This window comes from Cheilinus undulatus, linkage group 7 (assembly GCF_018320785.1).
Source record: "Cheilinus undulatus linkage group 7, ASM1832078v1, whole genome shotgun sequence".
Lineage (NCBI taxonomy): Eukaryota > Metazoa > Chordata > Actinopteri > Labriformes > Labridae > Cheilinus > Cheilinus undulatus.
This window is the reverse complement of record NC_054871.1, coordinates 37,077,120-37,098,056: the sequence shown is the minus strand read 5'-3', so window position 1 is coordinate 37,098,056 and position 20,937 is coordinate 37,077,120. Positions and strand designations below refer to the sequence as shown.

At 39.0% G+C, this 20,937-nt stretch overlaps 1 protein-coding gene across 1 annotated transcript; it reads left to right on the top strand.

Moving 5' to 3' along the window:
* Positions 1–14,873: 14,873 nt before the first annotated feature.
* Positions 14,874–20,934, top strand: znf648 (zinc finger protein 648). The gene is made up of 2 exons (XM_041791738.1): positions 14,874–15,039; positions 15,148–20,934. Exon 2 carries the CDS (start codon positions 15,201–15,203, stop codon positions 16,665–16,667), a length of 1,467 nt encoding a protein of 488 aa, XP_041647672.1. The 5' UTR covers positions 14,874–15,039; positions 15,148–15,200; the 3' UTR covers positions 16,668–20,934.
* Positions 20,935–20,937: the final 3 nt, after the last annotated feature.

Here is a 20,937-nt window from a genome sequence, read left to right as displayed (position 1 = left end):
TTTAATTTGCTTTATCGGCATGAAAAGGTTTGTTACTGCCAAACAGGGTACAAAACAATAATAATAAAAAAAATGGCATTACATGTTTACACATGTAATATAAATGTACATATTAAGTGAGCACTGTGCACTGAGGTGTGCAAGCAAAATTGCTGTCAACCCAAACAGACTTTTTGAGGCTTTCCTGCCACAACCAGTTAAACATTTTTCAATGTATCAACATGACAAATTCACACGGAACAATTCTCAACTTCTACATTACATTGTACAAACTGTTATAGCATTGGCTATGTTTACTTTATGAAGCGTTTACGGATATCAGTATTTAACCGAAGAGAAATCACGTCACTATACAAAGGCTACTTTATTTATACTGTGATGGATATTGATGGACTTGATCAATTTTTTGGTCTTTCCGCAATAAATCAGCCGTGTTAATCAAACATCACAGGACTAGTTATACAGCTATAAAACATAATCCGCTGTCATTAGATGCCTGCCACCTTAGGTATTATTTTACAGCATGGTTGATGTGCTGGGGTCTTGATTTTTCTTTAAGGTAAGCAGAAGGAGACTGGAGTGGAGTTTAGCTTATATTCATCACTGACTAAATGCTTATGGTTGATACCATGACAGCAAAGCTTCATCTTGTGTCTTTATTAATATGCCATTACAGCTCCAAACATACTCCGCTGAGGATCTGATCTGACCACAGTTAACATAGTAAGATGTTGTGATAAAAAACACACAATTTTCAGCTGATAAAAGCTGTTTTCAGCATACTCCCTCATTATTCCTGTCACCAGTTCCTCCTTTCTGTCACGTGCAGCGGCTAGAACTGCAGAGACTCGCGCTGCCTGTGACATCACATGCATACCCATACAGTCCACAAGTGAGGGTACAGGTGTCTGTTGAGTTGCAAACTATTTTGTGGTTTACCATACTGAACCATACCAAACCATACTAAATCAAACTGGACCATCTGGTGGAACTCTCTTGTCTCTGTTAAAAGTTATTACACAGTCAGATCCACATGAAAACTACTATTTTAAGGTGGAAAAGTTAAATATTATTTATTTGATTGCTCTTGCTGCTAGAACACCACAGGTTCCCGTTTAGGATCAATGAACAAAAGGTGCTTTGATCGATCTCACGTTTTTGTAGGTGGTTGACTTTGTCAGACATGTGAGTGGTCCCAAATTTGGAGGTCCAATTTTTTTCCCCTCCATCTGGCTAGGCTAAGTCTGGACTGCCATGTGCACCCAGGAAGGCATAAATATAGACCTCAACCCATGGCGTTCCCCTTAGCTTTATCAAGGTTTCACTGCATAAATCCAACCAAGCATGGACAATGTCCGCAACAGACTTTGTCCAGTCTAGGCACAAAAGCTGTTCTGTCCAGTTAGAGAAAAGAGCTTCTGGTGAAAAAAATTGGGCGGCGTGTTAGTAGGAAGGCTTTTAAGGTTAATGTGAAGAGGAAATGATCCAAAGTCATATCACGTTTTCAGTCCAGAGCTGACAGACAAAAAGGAATTGGTGCTTCGTCATCCACTAGAGTTGTGTGTTGTCAGTGTTATCCTCTGTTTGTCTTTTCCTGCGCTTGAGGTCAGTCACCGCACACGTGAGAAGTTATACAAGAGTCAGGCCTCACCTATTTTTCATGCCAGACTTATGTTCACCAGTAAACCAGACACTTCTCCACTGAAAGTCTTTTTTCTCTCTCTCTCTTATCCTGTTTTGTTGAACTCTGTATTGTCATGTTGCCAAGCAAAACAAGGAGAAATAGTTCTGCTTTTTTTTTTCTCACATGCACGTGCTTGTTACTTGAGAGTTTTTTCTTTTTTTGGAAAGATGTGTAAAAATGCTGCATTGTCCGCAAGTATTTGCCCTAGATTCTCTGTTTGGTTTTAACTATTCTAGAAATAATGCAATCAAGTCTTTGCCCTACATAACAATGTAATCAACACCAAACCCCTGACTTCTTGTCAGAATTTTAAGAAACAACACCAATCAATCATTGCAAACATTGAGGACTGATATGTTTAAGCAGTCTGTTTACTAGGACTGTTTCTCTGCATTGTTTTGTTCACTGGTCCTCTGCATTTTTCTCCTCCCCCCCTCTCAAATCCCATCGTGCAGTTTACAAGCCCCCCATTCTGAGACCTCCAGAAACCGCGAAAGTCACACCACCCCCATCCTCCAGCAACAAAGATAGTGGAATTTTACAAAGGTCACCGCAGTAAGCTCAGGGTGAGCAAAGCAAAAAAGAGCCTTTGGGCCTCATGTTGGTTAGAAACCATAAAAACACCCCAATCAGCGGTTCTGGTAAATGGGACTGTCACGGGCTCTACAATGGGACTTCTTAGTAACTTTAAGAAAAATAAGTTTGATTTCGCTGATGTGCTGAGGCTAAAGTCCTCAATGCACTGGCCGCGAGATCGTTTCCCGGTCCTGGCACATTTGGTGCATGCCCCCCCCCCCATCCCATGAGTCCTGTCTTTCTTTAGCTGTCCTATCCAACAAAGGCAAAAAGTCCAAAAAATTATCGTAGTCCTCAATTTTTGCCCAGTTGTCACCAAACTTTTGGCACCACCACAATTTTAAGCCTTTTTTATGTATTTACATACAAACTGTGCTTCTTAAGCTTAAGCTGTCTTTTCCATTTTTGCTGCTTTTCACCCATTTTGCTATCTTTTGCCCATTTTTTTGTCAATGTTGGCCACTTTTGCCCATTTCTGTCACTTTGTACCAATATTTGCCCATTGATGCCACTTTTTTTGCAACTCTTTGCCACTTCCTTTTGCTACCTTACCCCGTTTTTGCCACGTTTTGCCAATTTCTGCAACTTGTTTTTAACACCTTTTGCCCATTTTGGCTACTTAACCCATTTTTGCCACTTTCTACCCTTTGTTATCACTTTTACCCATTCTGCCCATTTTTAGAAAATATTTTAATACATTCTTGCCACTTTTCCTCCACTTTTGACTCTTCACAATTATTCTATTCTTTTCCATAAAAGTGTGTTTCTTCTACTTTAGTTTCTTGCATCCTGACGTTTGTGCTCATTATTGCCTAGCTATGAAGCCAAACAGGTGTCCTGTTTGAGAACTCATTACCCCAGGAACTATCAAAGTCTAAACCATGTTAATGTATCATGCTCTGAAACTCATTAAACTTGTCTGAACATCGTGCTCATCCAAACTAAGACGATGTAGGATGTTCCTGTTTACTTTTAAGCACTGGCTGACCTAAAGGAAGGATGACTACACTCTTCCTGTGATTTTGCAAACTTTGCAAGTTTTATCTGATCAGAGATGACCAACCCAGAGGCAAAGGGGCTTGAAATTACAGACAAAGAAAGAGAGGGCCAACAGATTCAGACATCTCACAAGAGTTTAAAAAGAAAACAAAACTTGAACTACCATCTGATTGTTATTCTGCGTGTGTTAGTGTTAAAGTGAAAGTATTCTGTTGCTTGACCATTACATCAACAGGGCCTGTAATGACATTGTATTCAAATAAATGTGATTTCATATGGACATTTTGGAGTGTTTCTGTGGGAATTTGTGCCCATTCATTCTGTAGAGCATTTATGAGGTCAGGCACTGATGTTGGACCAGGAGGCCTGGCTCACAAAGGTGCTGGATGGGGTTGAGGTCAGGGTTCAGGTCAGTCAAGTTCTTCAACACTAAACTCATTAAACCATCTTTGTAGTTCTTGCTTTGTGCACTGGGAAACAGTCATAATTGAATAGAAAAGGGCCTTCCCCAAACTATTGTCACAGAATTGGAAGTAAAGCATTGTCCAAAATGTCTTGGTATGCTGAAGCAATTGAGATTATTCTTCACTGGAGATAAGGGATCTCGTCCAAACCCTGAAAAACAGCCCCATACCATTATCCCTCCTCCAGTTGAACTTCACAGTTGGCACAATACAGTCAGTAATGTCAGGTAATGTTCTTCTGGCATCTGCCAAACCCAGACTCACCCATCTGACTGCAAAACAGAGAAGCAAGATTCGTCACCAGAGCACATTTCCACTACTCCACAGTCCAGTATGTGCTTTACACTTCTCTTTCCGACACTTGACTTTGGACTTGGTGATGTGAGGCTTGCATGCAGCTACTCAGCCATGGAAACCCATTCCATGAAGCTCCGACCACACTGTTTATGCAAGAGTTGGCAACTTTTAAGCACTATGCACCTAAAGACTCATTTATGCTCTACTTATGTATGAAAACAGATCAGTGCATTGTGTTCTTTACAGCCGTAATTGCCCTTATACTGATGTGCGTCTTTTATGTCAGAGTGGACATTGAAATCCTAGTCCACTAGAGGTCGCTGTGTCTCACATAACTACTTCTGATGCTGCTCCATCTGTCCATAGACTGAAGAGGGTAGTCTGTCCTTTGCTCAGCAGTACTCTTACAGTTGTCTGTCCTTTTCTCCAGGTGAAGCAAATATCATTGATACTGTATGTTTGAATTTTCCAACAACTCACTTAATACTTGATAATATTTCCTCAGAAAACTTGATTAAGTTTTGCCTTTTTTTTTTTATAAATGATTCTTCTTTGTTGTTTTTTGCTACTCTGGGTTGCACTGTTGGCTACATTGTTCAACACTGCCCCCACAATTGGTGGTGGTATTACAACATTTGGTCCTCATCCCTAAGCTTTGAGAGAACAGATGAAAAATGGATGAAATGAAGGCAGGGTAAGGAGAGAAAAGTCTGTCTGTTTTGACTTAAGCAGTCTCTGACCTTGCTCTGTGATTTTATGTGGTCTTCTGCTTTGTGGCTAAGTTGCTGTTGTTCCTATACGCTTCCGCTTTCCAATAATATCACTTACAGTTCACCATGGAATATCTGTGAAGTTTTGCCTACCATCTTCTTGCAAAGGTAGCATCCTTCACAGAACCACGCTTGAAGTCACTGAACTCTTCAGAACAACCCATTTTGTATCACAAATGTTTGCAAATTAGACTGCATGGCTGTGTGCTGGATTTTATACACCTGTGACAACAGGTCTGATTGAAACAACTGACATTGTTTAGACATTTCAGCGCAAAAAAATCAACATATGGTAGCTTTAAATTAGAAAATATAGCCAAGAGACAGTTAGCTGAGCATTATGGCAAAAAGCAGTTGAGACTGTTAACAGTTTACTAACAAAATAACCCTTTAATACCTCAAGTTACACTGTTATTATGTAAATATTTAAATCTAAACATTCACAATAAGACACAGCAACTAAATCTGGAATTGGACAGGCTTAGGATAAAGAACTTTGAGAGAAATTTAAAACTGTTGCAACAAAGAAAATGATCCCCTATATGAAACATACAAGTGTTTTTGCACTTTACTGTAATCCCCAAATTACAGTAAATCATCTCCTCATTATTCATAATCCCATCACTGTCACAAACATGCCTTACTAAACTGCCAGAGGCACAACAAGTTTAGCCATTCCTTTATATACTACCACGAAGATCTGGTGATATTAGGGTGTTGCCAAGCAGAGAAGCAAACGGTGAATCAATGCAAACTGAAGAACTACAGGTGTAATATAAGCTTTAGGCAAAACCAGTCTGACTGCTGTTTTATAACTGAGGGCATAGAGGGAATGGCGTGGCAGCTTCAATGTGGCTCTAACAGAATAAGAGGTTTTAAGGCTCCTTACGGGCTAAATTAAGAAAGATTGCTCTGATTATGCATTTTAGAGCCTAAATAAGCTCAAGTCACCCATCCACAGCTGTTATCATTTCAGACAAAACAGAAGGGAAGTAACAGACTGGCACTCTGCAAAGGGAGACAGCCTGTTAAAGCTGATCATCTGTTTAAAGATCCTGTGTTAGGTAACAATTTCCTCAGCACTAAAGCCCTCTTACTGTTCTGTTCTCATGAGGCAACAACAATCACTTCTCAGAAGACTGACGGCATTTATCTCCTAAAATGCTCTTGTAGCATTGTTTACTGCAGTGCTTTAGTATCACTTCTTCATTCTATATAAAGTGACACAAGTCTCTGACGGTGTCACTGTTGTTAACATCCTCTTTAGTATAAAAAGGACAAGCCAATCAAGTATTCAGGGCCATTAAAGACATATCTACTGGTAGCTGCCATATGGTAACCTCAGTTGTTAAATAACGAAGTCAATTTACAAAAAAGCTGCAGTTCTTCGAGTGTCCATGTGACCTGCGCCAGTGAATTGTACTGCCGAGCAAATCGCTCCCTCTCTAGTCAATCGGAGCAGTTCCACTGCCCGCGCTCCAGTCCGGCACCAGCGCGTCCCGGAATCGCCATTCCGCTGTGCTTTGCTGGGGATCACAGGTCTATTTTCAGCGCTGGCCACTGCCAGTGCGGCCGTCAGAGGTCAAGGTAATTATTGGGAAACACTGCTGTTTTCTAACCTTGCAAAGCAGATGGATTTCCGTTTCCATGTTTCTCACTGGCAAATCCATCTTGCAAAGCTCCCGTCTGAACCATTTGGGCGTGTTAGAAAGTGACAGGACCAATCAGGGTCGAGGGGCAGTATTATCTGGAGTCATGACATAAGCAAGCAGCAAGAAGAGGCCAGTGCAATTATGGTGGAGGACATTAGCGTGAATGCTGCTAAAGCTTTAAGTTTTATCAGATCTTGACGACATTTCTTTGTTAAAAGAAGAACAAAGAACAGCATTGAGTTGTTTTTTTAAAAACGACAAAAGTCGTGTACTGACATGTCTACAGTCACCATGGTTCATGTTATGCAGCTCTCTATGGACTTTACTTGTCGGTAGTGGCACACCCATTCTGTCTACAGTCTATGGGCGCACGTGTTTTGTTGCTCTGACTGGCCATTAGAGATGTGACAGACAGAACATTCATCCAATCACCCTCCGAGTGTTTTTTTCAAAGGCTCTGCCCTTTCCCAAACGCCGTCTGTGGAAGGTTTGTTCAGGTTAGCTCTTTTCATGGTAAAACAAGAGAAAATGTTGGCACATTGGAAATGTTACTTCAAAAGAAGTGATGACATAGAGATTAGAGATTAATCGTGAGTAATCTCAGAATTTCTCTAGTTGATCGCGATTGATCACATCCATTTTATTGCACATTAAAATTCCATTATCTTGCATTTTAAAATGTTTTTTGTCATTTTTGATTCTACTGTTTTAAAATAAGCGTAACTGACTGTTTTTATGGGCAGATCAAAATTTTTAACATGAACTTTACCATGGAAAAAGGAACTTTTAATGGATTGAAAATGACATGAGAACATTAGAAAGGTTCAGATGACTTTTGACTTGTCTACTGAGCCCTGTACATTTTTTAAAATAAAATGATAAATTTAGGCGTAGTGGTGGACTTAACTTATATCAATGCAACTTCAGGAAGACGTTGACGCGCCTTAGCCACAGTGCGTTGGGGAGGACAAGAAAGTATAAACATAGTTATACAGTTATATAACTATATAGTTATATAGTTTAAAACAATTAGTTCACTGATTGTGGATCTTAATTAATCATGATTAACTCAATGAATCATAACAGCTCTAGAAAATGTCATTATTGTTTCAGCCCTAACTTTCACAATTGTAGCAGCTCTACTAAATCTATGTCATAAGGCATGCATACAAGTTGATTTTCATTGGTATCATACTGAGGTTTAAATTGTAATACTTACTCAAGTGTGAAGTGTTTGGGGGTTTTTTCCACTTAACCTGGAATTGTGTTTAGTTACAAGACATAAACAAAATTAAATAGGTGTAATGACTCAAAAAATACTAAATAAAAAGAAGTTACAGCAACAGGCAGCAGAGGAGGAGAGCACTCTTATATAACTTTATAAAGTGTGCATTTAAAGAGGTACAGTATGGGTTTATGTCCTGCAGGGAACAAGTTATGCAACCTGATGCATAGCGAAACAAATCCAACAATTTCCACAGTCGGGAAACAGAGTTCTGTGGAAAATTCCAAGGTCCGGTATGTTCTCAATTAAGGCGGTCTACTCTACAGTGAAACACAAGAACCAGCACAATGACTCAGCACTCTCGCTGCACGGTGTGCCAGTGAGTTACATATAGAGATCAGGGAAATGTTGATTCATGTCCAGGTTTAATGGAAAATCCATCTGAGTTTTAAAATCCTCTGTGATTATTCTCACAGTGTCCTGCTTGGTAACTTTATATTCATTTAAGTAAATTAGAAATACAGTGGAATTAAACAAATGAGAGCATTGCCTTAAGGGTGCAGATAGCTGAAATTTTATGTAAGCATGCACACATGCTTCTGCCATAGTTTTTTTAAAGGCAGTCTAGAGGGATAACCCTTCTTCTCTGGAGGTCTGGAAGAAACAGGAACATCCAGTAAACTAACAAACCGCAATCTTTTTAATCCCAGCAGGAACTTCCTGGGTGATGCTCCTTAAACTGGTTGTTAGTACAGCTTTAGCATCCGGGTTCATGTACTGCGTCACCACAAAGGACTCTTAGGTAACATCCACCACAGCTTTGTAGGGAGCACTTTAAGTCGACAAACTCCAAGACACCGAGTCATGAACATTTCAACTCCCTCTGACCAGCAGCAGTTTTACATAACTGTGAAGGATGTGTACTTTGTGTCACTTTGATTGAGCAAACAGTTTACTTTTAGCAGCTTAAGGTACAAGTTGTAACCTATATCCTTTTTGAGTTTCATCATCCAGGACTGAGAGTGGAGATGACATTTGTGAAATCACAAGATATATTGAATAACACATATGCACCGTTATGTAACCTCAAAAGGTATTTTGTTGACAACGTTGGCTGATGGTTATCTTTCTTTTTGAGTTCCAGAGGGGATCTTAACTGTCACCACAACACTGCTGTGTTTTATTGTTGTTGTTTTCTTCTCTTGAGACCCAAGCTTTTGTTTGGTGTGCATTTTCTAACCCTTCTCCCACTTAATTGAGATCAGTAGGACCTGATGAGTTTAAAAGCTCAGCTTTGTCTTTGAACAGGAATTACATTTGACCACAAATGATGTCCACATATCTCCCAAAGGTCCTGTTTCTACAGGAAAATACTGCACTGGGTTGGTTTTAGAAAGATGTTTAGTGTGTGTGTCAGCAAGTTGTTGGGGTCGTCAGTCAGTCAGAGTTGGTGTCAGTCATTGGGAGAGAGATGATGGAATACAAGGACTTGTTGAGGCCAAACATGGAGAAAATTTCAATAAAAAGTACAGATTTCCAGGACATATTCGGTTCCAAAATCAACACAAAATGTCCAGAAATTTCTTTAAAGTCCAACAGCTACTTTAAAGTCCAGTCAAAAATTCTCTTTTTGGATTGAGGTCTAAGCTTTGACTCAGCCACTCAAGAACATTCACTTTGTTGTCGTTAAACCATCTCTGTGTAGCTTTCATTGTATGCTGTAAAATAAATCTTCTCCTAAGCCATAGTTCTCTCACAGACTGAGTAAGATTGTCCTCCAGGATATTCCTACATTTTGCTGTATTCATTTTACCCTCTACCTCTATAAGTCTTCCAGGGCCAGCCGCTGAGAAGCATCCCCATAGCATGATGCTGAAACCACGATGCATGGTGTGTTTGTGGTGATGTCAATGTTTGGCATCTTTTCTGATGGCCAAAAAGCACAATTTTGGTCTCATCAGACCAAAGAACTTTCTTCTACTTGACCATGGAGTCTCCCATATGCCTTCTGCTGCGCTCTAGTCCAGATTTAATATGAGTTTTCTTCAACGGTGGCTTTCTCTTTGCCCTTCTCCCATAAAGCTTTGACTGGGGAAGAACCTGGGCAACAAGTGTTGTTTGCAGTCTCTCTCGCATCTCAGCTGCTGGAGCTTGTAACTCCTTCAGAGTAGTCATAGGTGTCTTAGTGGCATCTCTCACTAGTCTTCTCCTTGCACAGTTGCTCAGTTTGAGGATGGCCTGATCTAGACAGATTCACTCGTGTGCCTTATTTCTTCCATGACAGTTTTAACTCAACTCCAGGGGATGTTCAGTGCCTTGAACATTTTTTTGTATCCACCCCGACTTAATTTTAAATAACCTTTTCTCTGAGTTCCTTGGAGTGTTCTTTTGTCTTCATGGTGTAATGGTAGCCAGGAATACGGATTAACCAGTGACTGGACCTTCCAGACACAGGTGTCTGCACTTAGGTGATCCCCATGTCACTAATTGTAACACTACTAGGCACCAATTGGCTGGAGCTCTGTTGAATGATGTCAGTCACTTTAAAGGGGCTAAATATTCATATCTCAGAATGATGCCTCATTATCACAGAATAGGAAAGTGACTCTCAAAATATAAAACACTGAAGTAATCAAAAACCTGGGAAGTTTAATAAAATTGTCTGATATTGTTATGAAGTTATGGCAAATTTATATGATTTTTTTTGTTTGTTTTTATTATTATTTTGTATTTACCAAATTCACATTGTTCTTGTGTGAATGTAGCAACAGTGAAAAAAAATTCCAAAATGTGAAACATGCTGTTCTTTTTACCATCATGTCCTCATCAGCAATATTTCCCTTACTTTTCTCTGCTTCCTCAGCCTATTTGACCCTGCAGTCGCCAACAAAATGTCTCAGAGTAGCTGATTGCACACTGGGGCTTTATCTGATTGGTGAGATTCTTGCTTGCTGATTTAAATTCATGCTGCATGTGATTAAGTGTTCCTACTATTCTCTCTAACAGGCATCTACTTTTTGCTCATATTGCAATGAGGTTGAAATTATGATTTTTTGTGGCTCTAGTTCACAAACTACACATTAATTTAATTGAGAATGTTCGTTATGATTTTATTATAGTGAGTCAGTGCTTTTCAGTGCTTGTCATATGGTCCTGCATAGGAAAACAACACACTCAGAATACGTTGTGCAATAATTCCTAGAGCTCATACCTGGAAATTTACCAGTAGCTATGTATATGTGGGGCTGTATGGGAAAGTGAGCACAGAGAGAACTCTACTGAGACCATAACAGGATACACTAGACAAAACAAGGACCGTCAGATTTTAAAAGACAGCTTTGTAAAGGTGATTTGTGGAGTATCCTGTTTCAGTCTGCTCTCATGGGAAATGTTCTAACAGACCAGCAAAGACCAGCACAGCCCATTCAATTAGAACGAGTCTCACGAAAAGCCCTCATTTACTTAACGCAGGCTGCTTGAGCCCTGTCTGTCTTTACAGTACAGTACAATGTTGTTTCTACATAAAAAAGGCAGTCTCCTCCTCATGTTGACCAGTGATGGCGTAAACTGAACATTTAAATAAAACCTAATTTAATATGTGCAAACAACATCATTCTAAATTCATCCAACATGTTTCTGAATGGATCTAATAACATCAACGGGAAATGAGGTCATCTACTGGCAGAAAACTACACTGCAACTTATTTACCTTCGAAGAACCGCAGAAGTACAAGATGTCCCCCCAAAAAAACAGTCACATGAAATTATATAAAAAAAAGTATTTGTAAGAAAAACATGGACACATGCAAGCCTTCTTCCAAAATAGTATTACTCTGAGCAAGGTCCAGCTGCATTCATCAGAAGAAAAGGTTTTAAATAATACTAAGAAGATGTTACCACAACAGTCTGTTCTCAGTCTGTTTTTTAGGGTAATTTTAAAAAATCAGATTTTAATGCTTTTGTTGAGCAATGCATATGCCAAAACATATGCCAACAATAATAATAAGATGTCCTCTTAGATAAGATTTCCTCTTAGTGTTTTTTTGTTGATCTGGGTATTTTTCCAGCCTGTTGTTTCTTTGGTCATCAAATGTCAGGTAAGCAGCAACATCTAGTGGCCATTTTCCAAACCTACACATAAATGGAAATATGGCTCAACAACTACTGAGCCTTCAGTGCGATCTGAATCTTATCTCTAGTTTGAAATGATCTTATGTAAAAAAAAAAAAAAAAAAAAAAAACTTTTTAAAAGAACATGAAATCTACCTAACATTACAGCCTGATTAAAATCAAAGCTTAAAACCGTTGATGTCCTTACTTTACTGCCAGATTGGCCTTAATCTGCAGTCTAAGTAAAGCAATTTCTTGCCTAGAGGAAATTTTTATTTGTATTATTAATAAAGTCCAACAAATTATTCTTAAAAATATTACTAAAATATATTATGCACTCATAAGCAGAGTCCTGCATGTTTTTTTTTAAATAAAAGCCCTTAATCTTTCAGGGTGGTTTAAATCTGTGTTTATGCTGAGTATTATGATCAGTAAATGAATAAATACATTGCCTTTAAAAAGTATTCACCCCCTTGGATGTTTTAGGACTCAGTCATGGTCAATATAATTTGGCTTTTTTGACTAAGAATGACTTCTACAAAGCAATGTCAATTAAATAAAAGAATAATGAGAGAGGCCACCAAGACACCTTTGACTACTCTGAAGGAGTCACAAGCTTCAGTAGCTGAGATGGGAGACTCTGCATACAACTACTGTCATCCAGGTTCTTCACCAGTCAAAGATTTATGGGAGTGTTGCAAAGAAAACTCATATTAAATCTTGACTAGAGTTCACCAAAAGGCATGTGGGAAACTCCCTGGTCAAGTGGAAGAAAGTTCTGTCGTCTGGTGAGACCAAAATGATGCTTTTTGGCCATCAGACAAGACACTGTTTGATGGACAACAAACACAGCACATCACCACAAACATACCATCCACACTGTGAAGCATGGTGGTGGGAGCATCATGCTGTGGGGATGCTTCTTGGAAGCCAGCCCAAAATATAGGACTATCCTGGAGGACAATCTTATTCAGTCTGTAAGAGAATTACAGCTTGGGAGAAGACTCATTTCTCATTCAGACAATGACCCAAAGCATAAAACAAAAGCTACACACAAGTGGTTTAAAGACAAGAAGTTGAATGTTCTGGAGTGGCCAAGTCAAAGCCCAGACCGTTCTTACCTCATATTATGGCTTTTTATCTCATAACTTTGACTTCTTATCTAATAATCATGGCTTTTTATCTCATAATTTTGACTTGTAATCTAATAATTATGGCTTTTTATCTCATAATTTTGACTTGTAATCTAATAATTATGGCTGTTTATCCCAAAATTGTAACTACTTATCAAAAAATTATGGCTCTTTATCTCATAATTTTGAAATCTTATTGCATAATTTTGGCTTTTTATCTTATAATTATTACCCACGCCAATGAAATCGGCAGGGTTATGTAAAGGGTTCCGTATCTTTGTGTGTTTGTTTCTTTGTACGTGGACAAGATAACTCGAGAACGGAAAGTTGTATCTTCACCAAACTTTCAGGGAATATTGGGATAGTGACAGGGACCTGTTTGGTTTTTCTCAGACTTCGAAATTTTGAACGCCATAGTAATCAATGGGAGCGTGAGTTCCTCTGTGGCGCTGCTTAGGCGTAGGTCTGCCGCCTCAGACAGCCATTCTAGTTACTTCTTGTTATTATGGCTGTTTTGTCTCATAGTTTGGACTTCTTATCAAATAATTATGGCCTTTTATCCAATAATTTTGAATTCTTATTGCACAATTTTGGCTTTTTATCTCATAATTTTGACTTCTTATCTAATAATAATGGCTTTTTATCTCATAATTTTGACTTCTTATCTAATAATAATGGCTTTTTATCTCATAATTATTACTTCTTGTTATTACTTCTTGGCTGTTTTGTCTCATAGTTTGGACTACTTATCAAATAATTATGGCTCTTTATCTCATAATTTTGAATTCTTATTGCATAATTTTGGCTTTTTATCTCATAATTTTGACTTCTTATCTAATAATTATGGCTTTTTTATCTCATAATTATTACTTCTTGTTATTATAGCTGTTTTTCTCATTGTTTGGACTTCTTATCTCATAATTATGGCTTTTAATCTAATAATTTGACTTCTTATTTCATAATTTAGGCTTATCTCATAATACTGACCTTTTAACTCATTAGGCCAACTTATGTTTTAATTGTCACAATCTCATAATTTCGACTTTTTATCTCATAATGTCCATCTCATAATTATGAGTTTTTAATCTTTAAATCATCCCTATTTCCTATTTTTGACTTTTAATCTCATAATTTCAATTTTTAATCTCATAATGCCTTTTTATCTCATAATTAAGACTTTTTATCTCAAATATAATTTTGACTTACTATCTCATGAAATCGACTTTTTTTCCTACAACTTGGGATAATCTCTTATATTCCAGCTTTTATAATTTGCTTTTTAATCTCATAATTTCGAGTTCTTATTTCAATTTCTACGTTTTGTCTCATTATTATGACGTTTTATCCCCTAATTATGTCATTTTATCTCATAATTGACATTCTATCCCATCATTTCGACCTAGATCTGCTTTTGTTTTTTAAGTACCTGACTTTTATATCATTTTTTAAGCGGCGGAAATGGGTTTATTATATTTATAACGTAGGGAGAAATGCATTATTACATATTATTATGATGATACTAATACATCATGTCGTTTTGAGTTGTCTGTTTTAATGAGACTTCTTTTTACCTTTAAAAACCTCTTAATCTCAATAAACTCAACAGCCTCTTCGTTGGAAGTTGCCCCAAAAGCTAGCATAAACAACATACCAGTTTTTTCCAGCGTAAGCTAGCAAAAGGCTAAATTTTCCGTTTCTAAGCATCTGGACGGGAATTTGATCCTTCTAACCTTTCATACTAGCCGTGTAATTAAGTCAGCAGGCTATATACAAACGGGTTGTAAGCTAAGTCAGTGAAATGTAAGCTGAGACAGACCTAAAGGATATCATCGCTGCTGCTGACTAGCAGGATAGATGCTCACTCAGGACGGCTTCTGCCAAACCCCGCCCGTACACACCATAGACGTTTAGGCCGGGGGCCAGTGTATTTAGTGGCATCTCTTGGACCAGACCTGTTCGGAAGGAGCCGGCGGAGTAAGTAGCTTAATAAAATAGTTTTAATTTCTAAGATCAACTTTCACGAGGCCTACTGAATGGGCTGCCTTTTTTTATGAAGAATTAATCTAAAATCTGTCAAGGACTGCTATCTGAACCTTGGGATATTGGTTTTAACTACAAGGTGCATGCAGGTAAGATAAATGCAGCAGTAGAGTAGTTCCAAGTTGGTATTTGATAGTATAAGAGCTTTTTAGTGGTAATAACATGTTCTTTTTCATTCTGTTTTATGGATTTTAAAGGCCACACAGCTTAAGGAGGTGTGCAGAATTAATGCTCCTTTCCAAAAGTGACCATGGCTGATGAAATACTTCCAGTGAAGTCTGACAGCAAAAGCAACAGGAAACGTAAAGAAAGGCATCCCCCGGGTGGACAGATGTTAATAGACACAGATACTTTGAAGACGGCCTCTTTAATTGGAGGTATATGTGTTGGTGTGAACTCACTTTCAGAGAGTAGTGATGCTGAAATTCTTTATCTGAACCCTCAAACACCAAAGTGGTCTCTCATAGAGAAGTTTGCAGAGCTTTCACCTGGAGAGGAATTGACACTTCACCATGACCAAAACAGAAACAGTAAAGTACTTCTACAATACACTAAATATACAGAGAAGAAAGAAATACATGGGTCCAATGACAAGCTCCTGGATGCAAAAGAAAAGAAGAAAAACAACTGCTCTAAAAACCTTAAGATTCGTAAGGTACAAAGTGATGCTGCAGTCAAACCAAGGGCATGTGAGCTCAAAGAGAGAAACGTTGAGGATAATTCTTCAGCTGGTGATGGAAAAAAGACCAAGAAAAAGGATGTGAACAGCCGTCATGTTAAGAAGTCACTTAAAAAGTCTACTGACAGCAAAATCTCTCGCCTTTTGGTGGCAATGAAAAAACGAAGTGAAGTTGATACAGAGCAGCGTCCCTTTAAATGCTCACACTGCCCCTGGGCATTTAAGAAGCTCTGCAACCTGCAAAGTCACTTACAGACACACACTGGCCTCAAGCCGCATGTGTGTGATATATGTGGGAAGGCTTACTCCCATCAGGGCACGCTGCAGCAGCACAAACGTTTGCACACAGGAGAGCGACCATATCATTGCCCCTTCTGTGACAAGACCTATATCTGGTCCTCAGATTACCGCAAGCATATCCGCACTCACACGGGTGAAAAGCCCTACATCTGTGACACCTGTGGGAAGGATTTCATTCGCTCCTCTGACCTGCGAAAGCATGAGCGGAACATGCATACCAACAACAAGCCTTTCCCATGCAAGCACTGTGAAAAGACCTTCAATAAACCCCTCTCCCTGAAGAGACATGAGCGTAAGCACCTGGGAGAGAGGCCCTTCTCCTGCCCTGACTGTGGGAAGACCTTTGCCCTGGCCAGTCGCATGGCAGAGCACCAAAAGATCCACAGAGGAGTGCGTCCATTTGTCTGCTCAGTGTGCTCAAAGTCTTTCACAAAGTCCTCCAATTTGTTTGAGCATGAGGCCATTCACAGCGGGGATCGACCTCACAAGTGTGCGGAGTGTGGTGTGGCGTTTGCCATGGCTTCCCGTCTTGTCCGTCACCAGTACACCCACAGTAAAGAGAAACCACTTAACTGTACAGGATGCAAAAAGAACTTTTGCCAGATGGCCACACTGAAGCTTCACCAAGAGCAAAACTGCTCTGGACGGATATTTGTCTGTGTTGAGTGCAACAAATCCTTCCAGTGTGCAACAAAGCTTGCACAGCATATGTTAAATCACAAGGACAAGAGGGAGTGAATGTGTAGAAAGACAGGGATGTAAACAGAAACCACTGACATGGTTCCTTTCATATAGACTGCTAAGTTTTATGTTTTTGGTTTAATCTTATCAGATATGTGCCCTTGACATTTTGGACCCATCCAAGGTCACCAGTTTATATATACAAGGGTATTTATTCATGGTACATGTGTCTCATGATTTTGAAACTTCTTATGCACACTTCATCTTTCTCATGGTGCTGGGTTTCCCTTCAGAATCTTGTAGGATACAAATAACCACATGCACAGCCTTGGCACTGGATCTGACAGCTACATTTTGAGAGCACATAATAAATTTAAAATTTAAAGTTTACACAACACTGCCACTTTGCATTTTAAAAATGCAGTAAGTTTATCTTGACAAATTACCACTAATGAAGTATTTGCATGTCTGACTTTATTTTGAATCTAAATGCCATGGCAGGACATGCGGACCCTTCTCAATTAGGAGAGGCACTGAGCATTGCATTTCAGGAGCTCCTCATTTCCTCGCCTTGAAATCATTAATACACAGAGATTTAAATTCCTAACTATAGCCTTGGTAACATAAGTGCACATGCATACAGGAAATTTTTTTAAATCAGTATTTATGACAGCTTCAAATCTCCTGCCAGATAAAGGGGCAGCTTCATGTCCAAAGCCAGTCAGTGCTTCTTGCACATACAGTGGCAAGAAAAAATATGTGAACCCTGTGAAATTATCTAGTTTTTTGAATTAATTGATCATTAAATGTGATCTTATCATCACATCCAAGTCAAACACAATGTGCTTCACCTAATACCACACAAATAACTATATTATTTAAAGTCTTTAATGAACACAGCCATTGAATATTCACAGTGCCACTGAAAAAAAGTAAGTGAACCCTTAGGCTAATGACTCCAAAAACTGAAGTCAGGACACCTGAATTCCAATCAATTGAAAGAGATTTCAGCCAGGTGTAGAGTTATTGTGACTTATAGAAAAGAAGCATCTTCTGATGTGAACCATGCATCCCAAAAATACATTTCAGAAGATTTCTGATCAAGAAAAGTTGAATTGCATAAGACTGGAAGGGGTTACAAAACCATCTCAAAGACTGTCCAGAAATGGAGATGATGTAATACTGTGGCTATTCTCCTTAGAAGTGGCCGTCTAGCCAGGCTGACTCTAAGGGCACAACACAGAATGCTCAAAGAGGTTAAAAAGAACCCTAGAGTAACAACTGAAAGCTTAAAGGGATCATTAAAACTAGTCAACACCTACGTTCATGGGTCTACCAGAAGATTGACAAGGCATGGTGTTCATGGCAGGACACCACAAAGAGAGCTGATGCTTCCAAAAAAAAAAAAAGAAAAAAAAACACTGCACACCTGAAGTTTGCAAAGGAGCACCTTGAGACTCCACACTGGACTGATGAAACTAAGGTTGAATTGTTTGGGAAGAACTCACAGCATCAAGTATGGCATAAAAAGAGTACAGCATGCCAACATGAGAACATCACCCCCACAGTGAAGTAAGGTGGAGGGAGCATCATGATTCATGGCTGCTTTGCTGCTTGGGGGCCTGGATCGATTGCCATCATCGAGGGCTAAATGAATTCCCAAGTTCATTAAGATAACTTACAGGATAATGTCAGAGTGTCTGCCAACTAGAGCTCAGAAGAAGTTCGGTTTATGCAGCAGGACAATGAGCCTAAACATTGAAGTACATCTACTACAGCATGGCTTTCACAAAGAAAATCTACCATTTGGACTGGCCCAGTCAGAGCCAAGACCTGAATCCAGTGGAGATGCCGTGGAATTACCTCAAGAGAGCCATTCACACCAGACAGCCTAAGAAAATGGGTGAACTTAAGCAGTTCTGTATGGAAGAATGGCCCAAAATTCCTCCTGAACACTGTGCAGGTCTGATCAAACTTGGGGTAACTGTGGCTCAGTTGGTGGTCTGCTGTCTCACAGGTTGTGGGTTCGATCCCCAGCTCTTGCAGTCTCATGTTGAAGTGTCCTTGAGTGTGTTAATGGATATGGCTGCATATGCAATACTGACTACTTCTGCCATCAGTGTGTGAATGGTGTGAAAGGGTATGAATAGGTAGGTGTGACCTGCAGTGTAAAAACACTTTGAGTAGTCATAAGACTAGAAAAGAGCTTTAAAAGCTCAAGTCCACTTACCTTCGGCAGCTACCGGAAATGCTTGGTTGAGGTTATAGCTGCCAAAAGAGGCTATACCAGTTATTAAATGCAGGGTCCACTTACTTTTTCCAGCTGCACTGTGAATGTTTAATGACTGTTCAGTTAAGACTTTAAAATATCCGATTTGTTTGTTTGCTATTAGGTTAAGCCTATTTTGTTTGTCTATATTTGTGACTTAGATGCAGACCAGATCATGTGAAGACCAATTAATGCAGAAAAATACATGATTTAAAAGGGTTCACACGCTTATCTCTGCCACTGTATATTATGCATTTTGTTCATGGTACAAAAGCAGCAAATAAGCCCCATCATGACAACGGAGGTACCTCTGATCATACAATGTGTTTAAGAGACGTGACATCACCCAATTATTTGTTGTCCAATTGTTGCCTTGAATTTGGCATTTTTTTTGATGATGCACTTTGTGTTTGGAAGCCTCATATTTGGAGGATTGTGTGGCATTGCTATGGGTGTTTTCACCGTGCATGTCCTAATCAAAACGAAGCTCTTGAGACATTCGTATTGGTAACTCCACAGTGTAACATTTGAGGCGTTTCAGCATTCGGAGTGTGAGAGCGCACGGCACAGCGAGAGCTCCGCACACTTTCGCTGTGTTCCCCCCTGGCTCTGCTGATGATTTCACGCCTCTGCTCCTACCTCCAAATGCATCACAGAGCGGGATTCACTTTGTCCCCCTGTTATGCCTCTGCAACACTAAGAGCAAAGGCATAACAGGGGGACAGGTCCAAATATCACGCCTTAAAATGGCACTGTGAATCAGCCTGATGTCTCTATCCTGGTTGGCAGGTTGTCTTTGCAGCAACTTGTCAATGAAAAGCAGCAATACTTTACTTTAAATGGGACCATTATTTTTATTTATTTATAATGTTCTTAATTTAAAGTTCTTACAGATCAGAACTAGTGTTCAAGACCATTTACTTGTATTGATAAATTGTTAACTGAGCCAATATGTTTTCCCATGTGGCACCAGTCTTGTTTTGCACCGGTGGAGTACCCATTAGAAATAATGTACATGTTTGTAACACATCAGCATTTCTCTTTAAATTTAAGTTCATGTCCACTTCTTATGCTGGGACAGGTTTGCATCCACATGAATTGGAAAGATTTAAAATAGTTTAAGGAAGCTGGCTTTCCAGTCATTCATTGCAGTTGGAGATTGCTCTGTTAAGTCAGCATATGTCCTGAACTCATGTTGCTTAATTGTCATATTATGTTTCAAAACTATTTTAGTATTGGACATTTTGACATGTGGTTCTGTAGGTAGATGTAATTTCCCTCATGAAGATTACAGTTTCACATCATATTACAACAGTGTAAATGAAAGATTTGGATTCAGAAGAGTGGAAAAAAACATTTCCTGGCAGTGATTGTGCTGCAGATGTTACCTTTAAGTTTTGACTGCATGAGTGAGCGTGTGGATGTAGTTAACAAGATAATCCTTTAGTTTAATATGGAAACTGTCCTCGTAATCTTTGGGTTTTTATTTAGAACTTCAATTACTGAATTCTCTTTTCACATTACTGTCAAAAACACATGTGAATCAAATCTTAACATGTCCAGTGTCTGTATTTACTCCATTTCAGTGCACATTAAATGCCAGTTTACATAAATCATGGTTTGGATCATACTGTGCTATGTTGCCAGCTCAAGCATGAAAAATTCAAACTACAGAAAAAAAAGGTTGTAAGTGTTTCTAAAGTATTTCTGAATAAGAATCTCAATAAAACATCTTTCAAATAGTTGAAATAAAAATACCAGCACTTTTTGATATTTCTCAAAGATTAACAAGATCATACTTTATTGATCCCCAGAGGGGGGAAATCCAGAATGACTTTATAAGACCAGTTAGGGTCATTTACATCTGAATCAAACATTTTTTGGATGCTGTTTCAAACTGTCCCTCTGTGGTGATTAATTTAAATATTTGTGGTATGTAATTGGCCAGCAGTGAGCAGTGATTCCCCCCCTGGACGTCAGTGTGAGCTGAAATACAGGTCGGTATGTCCCACTCACACTTGGCAACTGCAGACTAATGGTAAAATGAGACAGCACCTG

Coding starts and splice junctions, on each gene's coding strand:
- znf648 (XM_041791738.1), top strand. CDS start 15,201: ATGGCTGATGAAATACTTCCAGTGAAGTCTGACAGCAAAAGCAACAGG.